The 6,615-nt window shown below is 46.0% G+C and overlaps 1 protein-coding gene across 1 annotated transcript in view; it reads left to right on the top strand.

Moving 5' to 3' along the window:
- The window catches only part of CASC3 (cancer susceptibility candidate 3), a 34,822-nt gene extending 29,899 nt beyond the window's left edge, over window positions 1-4,923 (top strand). Inside the window, exons 9-14 of the mRNA XM_011929848.1 lie at window positions 290-404; window positions 644-742; window positions 997-1,211; window positions 2,112-2,234; window positions 2,387-2,451; window positions 3,204-4,923. Coding sequence (XP_011785238.1) covers window positions 290-404; window positions 644-742; window positions 997-1,211; window positions 2,112-2,234; window positions 2,387-2,410 — 576 coding nt within the window. The 3' untranslated portion in view covers window positions 2,411-2,451; window positions 3,204-4,923. The remainder of the gene's footprint in view (window positions 1-289; window positions 405-643; window positions 743-996; window positions 1,212-2,111; window positions 2,235-2,386; window positions 2,452-3,203) is intronic.
- The last annotated feature ends 1,692 nt before the right edge of the window (window positions 4,924-6,615 follow it).

The following is a 6,615-nucleotide window of genomic DNA, read 5'->3' as shown; positions in this document are numbered from 1 at the left end:
TTTTTGTATTTTTAGTAGAGACGGGGTTTCACCGTGTTAGCCAGGGTGGTCTTGATCTCCTGACCTCATTATCCTCCCGACTCCCAAAGTGCTGGGATTACAGGCATGAGCCACCGCGCCTGGCCCTAGGTTCAAATTTTGTTATCTTTCATTATTTTTCAGCTCACTTTGCAAATACCCATTAAACACCTGCCATGTACCAAGTGTTTTTCAACACCTAAAGGAAGGTAGAACTTGACATGAGAGCCCTCTAGAATTCTTATTGTTTAGGCCTCTTTCTTTGTCTCAGGGTGTCCAGGGTGGTCGAGCCAAACGCTATTCATCCCAGCGGCAAAGACATCTGCCAGAGCCCCCCGCCCCTCCAGTGCATATCAGTATCATGGAGGGACATTACTATGATCCACGTGAGTTTTTTCTTACTGTTGGGGTACTTTTCTTGGCAGTGTGAAGTGAAGTAAGACACTAGTCTCCTGGCTCCTGAATTTCTCTTCTTACCTCTCATAGTGGTAATTAAACACTGTCTGGTTGCTGTTTTCTTCGCATGGAATATTGAGAACATCTTTTAAAGGGCTTGGGGAACAAGACTTGTCCATGTGATGTGAAGAGTAAGGGTTTATGAGAGTCCCAATGTGATATCTTACAGTGCAGTTCCAGGGACCAATCTATACCCATGGTGACAGCCCTGCCCCGCTGCCTCCACAGGGCATGCTTGTGCAGCCAGAAATGCACCTTCCCCACCCAGGTAAGTTTAGTGTCTCTGCTTGTATGCTTCCAGTACCTGAGGATATATGTTGGGAGCACCACAAACCCTATCCTCCTGAGTTCTGTGCTGCTAGCCTGGGAGTCTGGCCATCCTGGCTACGTTGGCAACAAATTCCTCTTGTGTCCATCCTGAGGACTTCCATCCTGAGCCTGATTATACTGAGCAGTCCAGCCAGGCCATCCTATGAAAATGATGTTACTTTATTTTTCAGTTTTTTTCTTCTCCTTATCCAGGTTTACATCCCCACCAGACACCAGCTCCTCTGCCCAATCCAGGCCTCTATCCCCCACCAGTGTCCATGTCTCCAGGACAGCCACCACCTCAGCAGTTGCTTGCTCCTACTTACTTTTCTGCTCCAGGCGTCATGAACTTTGGTAATCCCAGTTACCCTTATGCTCCAGGGGCACTGCCTCCCCCACCGCCGCCGCATCTATATCCTAATACACAGGTGAGATGGCTAATGATCATGTTTTTCTAGATACATATTCTTTAATTCAGACAGGAATGTGGTATGGGGAGAATGCTAAAGGAATTTGAGAGAACATTTCAGTGCCACTGATTTGTATGTGACACTAAGACGCCTCTTAGTGGTCAGGAGCTGGAAATGCAGCTTATGTAATGCCCATCATCTTTATTCTTTTCAGTTTTTTTCTCTGTCGCCCAGGCCTGTAGTGCAGTGGCATGATCTCAGTTTACTGCAACCTCCACCTCTTGGGTTCAAGCGATTCTCCTGCCTCAGCCTCCCGAGTAGCTGGGATTACAGCGCCTGCCACCACGCCCGGCTAATTTTTGTATTTCTAGTAGAGACGGGGTTTCACCATGTTGGCCAAGCTGGTCTCAAACTCCTGACCTCAACCAATCCACCTGCCTCAGCCTCCGAAAGTGCTGGGATTACAGGCATGAGCCACCGCACCCAGCGTTCAGTTTCTTTAATGGTGTTTCTTTCCTGTGTTGTGGTACATCATAGGTGGCAGTACCTGCTTTTCACTCTATTGCATAAAGAAGCTGTATTCTACTCCTTATCACCCCACCTCTGTCCTGCTTAACTTCCAGCACGTTGACATAATCAAGTATCTGTAGTGTCGCTACTGAACTCAGCCTTTTCCATTTGTCAGCTGATGTTAGGAATTAGAGAAAGCTGGGCAGTACTTTGAAGAAATAAAAACCAGAGCAAAATAATGACAAATTAAGGCAAAAATGAATAGTCACTTTATTTTGAAGGGTGGGCAGATCAGATATTTTTAAAATTATAAATTCCCCAATACTCTTGTGGATGAATAATATTTCCTGTTCATCATAGGTTGGATGAATTCATTCCTAACTTTTTCTTCTGGCTTGTGGGGTCCAGGCCCCATCACAGGTATATGGAGGAGTGACCTACTATAACCCCGCCCAGCAGCAGGTGCAACCAAAGCCCTCCCCACCGCGGAGGACTCCCCAGCCAGTCACCATCAAGCCCCCTCCACCTGAGGTATGCGAGCTCCTTCCCATACTTAATGCACATGCTCTGTCAGTGGGCTTTCCTTCTCCCCAGAGGATTTCCCTCATTTTTCTGGGTGTGTTTCTCTGGAAAACAGTCTTTTTGGTATGACCTGATAACAAATTCCAACTTTATTATTTCAGGTTGTAAGCAGGGGTTCCAGTTAATATGAGTTTCTGAATATTTTAAATCTTAACATCATATAAAAGTAAGTGCACAACTTACTATGAATATTCTTAAAACTAATGCTTACACTTGCTTAACAAACAAAAATCACTAATTAATGCTTTTTTTTTTTTTTTTTTGAGATGGAGTCTCAGTCTGTTACCCAGGCTGGAGTGCAGTGGCACAATCTCGGCTCACTGCAACCTCCATCTCCTGAGTTCAAGCATTGCTCTTGCCTCAGCCTCCTGAGTAGCTAGGATTATAGGCACGCACAACCACACCTGACTAGTTTTTGTATTTTTAGTAGAAATGGGGTTTCACCATATTGGCCAGGCTGATCTTGAACTCCTGACCTCAGGTGATCCTCCTGCCTTGGCCTCCCAAAGTGCTGGACTTACAGGCGTGAGCCACCCCGCCTAGCCTCTAATTAATGCTTTAAGTTATAATAATCATAGGATATCTCAGGAGGCTTAAAGGAGTCCTGAAATTTGCCAGTTTGTTTGTTTGGCAAGTGTATTGGGCAGGGTTGAAGTAGAAATGACTGTTACATGACAATTTTCAATTTAGAAGCTACAAGGAAAAAATACAGGAAGGCAATTTGAGATGTTATAGCAGAAAAAACCAGTTCTAAAGATCATAGAGGAGAAAGACGGGGGGTTTTGTTGCTTTTGTTTTGTTTAAGGACGTTACTTAATACACATTATTTAGAAATGTGGCTTTTTGAAAACAGCTTGTAAATGCCCAGAAGGCCCACTAACACTTTGGTGGTTCTTCCCTTTTTCCAACCCCTGTCAGAACGGCAGAGGTGAGAACTCAGGAGAGAAGAGAAATACAGCTGGCTATCTACTACCAGAAGGGCTTCAAAGATATAGGGTATGGCTCCTACCAGCAAACAGCTGAAAGAGGAGGACCCCTGCCTTCCTCTAAGGACAGGCTCTGGAGAGAGGGAGAAACAAGTGGACCTCGTCCCATCTTCACTCGAGTTGGCTGTGTTCGGGGGAGCAGAGCCAGACAGCCCCAAGCTTCTGAGTCTAGATCCAGAAGCCCATGTCTTCTGCTGTTCTTCACTTTCTTCTGGGAAATTGAAGTGTCTTCTGTTCTCAAGGAAGCTCCTTCCTGTTTGTTTTGTTTTCTAAGATGTTCATTTTTAAAACCTGGCTTCTTATCCTTAATATTATGTTAGTTTTTTCTCTTTGTCTCTGTTTCTTGCTCTCCCTACCTTTAAATGAAACAAGTCCATTCTTCTGGTTTGCTAGCCCCTCTGGATTCCCTTTTGACTCTTCCCTGCATCCCAGATAATGGAGAATGTATCAGCCAGCCTTCCTCACCAAGGCTAAAAAGACCTGGCCTTTCACTTTTAGTTGGCATTTGTTATCCTCTTGTATACTTGTATTCCCTTAACTCTAACCCTGTGGAAGCATGGCTGTCTGCACAGAGGGTCCTATTGTGCAGAAAAGCTCAGAGTAGGTGGGTAGGAGTCCTTCTCTTTGACTTAGGTTTTTAGGAGTCTGAGCATCCATCAGTACCTGTACTATGGTGGGCTACTGTTCTCTGCTGAGGGCAAATACCCTACTGTGGGGAGAGATGGCAAACCAGATGCTTTTGTGAGAAAGGGATGGTGGAGTGAGAGCCTTTGCCCTTAGGGGTGTGTATTCACATAGTCCTCAGGGCGCAGTCTTTTGAGGTAAGTGGAATTAGAGGGCCTTGCTTCTCTTCTTTCCATTCTTCTTGCTACACTCCCTTTCCAGTTGCTGTGGACCAATGCATCTCTTTAAAGGCAAATACCATCCAGCAAGCAGTCTACCCCATCCTTTGCAATTGCTCTTCTCCACGTCTTTCCTGCTACAAGTGTTTTAGATGTTACTACCTTATTTTCCCCGAATTCTACTTTTGTCCTTGCAAACAGAATACTACACCTGGGCTTAAGGCCTAAGGAAGCCAGTCACCTTCTGGGCAAGGGCTCCTATCTTTCCTCCCTATTCATGGCACTAAACCACTTCTCTGCTGCCTCTGCGGAAGAGATTCCTATTACTGCAGTACTTCTGTCCGCCAGGGGTAACTTGGCCACTGTCCCTGTCCTTCTGCAGAACCTGAGGGTAAAGATGGTGGCTGTGTCTCTCCCGGGTAATGTCACTGTCTCTTTTTATTCCTTCCCTCTAGCAGCTGGCCTAACCACTTGAATCACAGGTGTGGCATGGAGAGGGGGGAGGGGCACTTAATCTGTAACCCCCAAGGAGGAAATTACTAAGAGATTCTTCCAGGGGTAGCTGGTGGTTGTGCCTTTTGTAGGCTGTTCCCTTTGCCTTAAACCTGAAGATGTCTCCTCAAGCCTGTGGGCAGCATGCCCAGATTCCCAGACCTTAAGACACTGTGAGAGTTGTCTCTGTTGGTCCACTGTGTTTAGTTGCAAGGATTTTTCCATGTGTGGTGATGTTTTTTGTTACTGTTTTAAAGGGTGCCCATTTGTGATCAGCATTGTGACTTGGAGATAATAAAATTTAGACTATAAACTTGGCTCTCTTGCCAATGTTTTGCATGAGTCTTGATTTGGGAGGGAGGGAAGAGGACTCCCTGATTCCCCCACAGGGTCACGGTCACAACTCAGGTCAGCCCAGACTTGTGAAACAGAAGCCCAGAGAGATGAGGAGCCCCTTTGAGGCCATAAATGTGTCTGCACTCCCCATCAGTTAATCTTTTTTAACCACATAGATTACCAGGATATCATGCCATCCCTTAGATTGGAAGTGTCAGGGACAGAGAAGTAGAGAGATGCTGCTTATTCACATGAGCATCTAGTATTCTTTATGGCTTCCTTTGTGTTTGGCAGGTAAGTTTCCCAAGGTAATATGCCATCAGATGTCAATATAACTATACCAAGTCCTGGGCTGGGGGAAGTGCAGGTAGCTAGCTTTCTTGAAAAATAAAGATGCCGACACTAAAGTATTAAGGACCACAGTCTTAGGGAGATGATCAGGTCAGGTAAGGGGAAGGGATTTTTTTTTTTTTTTTTTTGTAAGTAGAAATTTTTGTATTTTTTTGTGCCAAAAAAAAAAAAAAATTATATTTTTAGTAGAAATGGGGTTTCACCATGTTGGCCAGGCTGGTCTTGAACTTCTGACCTCAGGTGATCCACCTGCCTTGGCCTCCCAAGGCCAAGTCTGAGTCTGTATTCTTAATGTCCTTGCCAGTGACTCTCCACCCTACCAGATCCAGTGTCACTTTCTTTTTTTTTTTCCTGAGACAGTCTTGCTCTGTCACCCAGGCTGGAATACAGTGGCACGATCATAGGTAGCTGCAACCTGGAGCTCCTAGGTTCAAGCAATCCTCCTGCCACAGCTTCCCAAACAGCTGTGACTACAGGCCCACACCACCATGCCCAGCTAATTTTTTGTGTTTGTTTTTAGTAGAGTAGAGGTCTCACTGTGTTACCCAGGCTGGTCTGGAATGCCTAGGTTCAAGTGATCCTCCTGCCTTAGCCTCCCAGAGTGCTGGGATTACATGTGCAAGCCACCACACCCAGCCCCAATGTTCCTTTCTTTTTTTTTTTTTTTTTTGAGACGGAGTCTTGCTCTGTCGCCTGGGCTGGAGTGCAGTGGCTGGATCTCAGCTCACTGCAAGCTCCGCCTCCCGGGTTTACGCCATTCTCCTGCCTCAGCCTCTGGAGTAGCTGGGACTACAGGCGCCGCCACCTCGCCCAGCTAGTTTTTTTGTATTTTTAGTAGAGACGAGGTTTCACCGTGTTAGCCAGGATGGTCTCGATCTCCTGACCTCGTGATCCGCCCGTCTTGGCCTCCCAAAGTGCTGGGATTACAGGCTTGAGCCACCACGCCCGGCCCAATGTTCCTTTCTTAATAACAAATGTTTTGCAACACTAATCCCAAAGTGAAATTAACAGATAATATGAGCTACGTGGACACATGGTTTCAAAAACAAATCAACTGTGGGTCATGTTTCAGTTTACCTAGTCCACTTGGCCTTTGATGCTTAGAGGGCAGTTCCCACCTTTGAAGTGACTTTTTCCTCTGGGTGGGATGGAAATTTACTACAGAGGCTATCCCTGGTATGGGAGAGCAATTTTCTTTTTTCTTTTTTTTTTTTTGAGACGAAGTCTCGCTCTATCGCCCAGGCTGGAATGCAGTGGCCAGATCTCAGCTCACTACAAGCTCCGCCTCCCGGGTTCACGCCATTCTCCTGCCTCAGCCTCCCG

Source organism: Colobus angolensis, unplaced genomic scaffold (genome assembly GCF_000951035.1).
Source record: "Colobus angolensis palliatus isolate OR3802 unplaced genomic scaffold, Cang.pa_1.0 Scaffold83, whole genome shotgun sequence".
In the NCBI taxonomy this organism is placed as follows: Eukaryota; Metazoa; Chordata; class Mammalia; order Primates; family Cercopithecidae; genus Colobus; species Colobus angolensis.
Note: the sequence above shows the minus strand (reverse complement) of the source record. Positions and strands in the feature narration are given on the sequence as shown.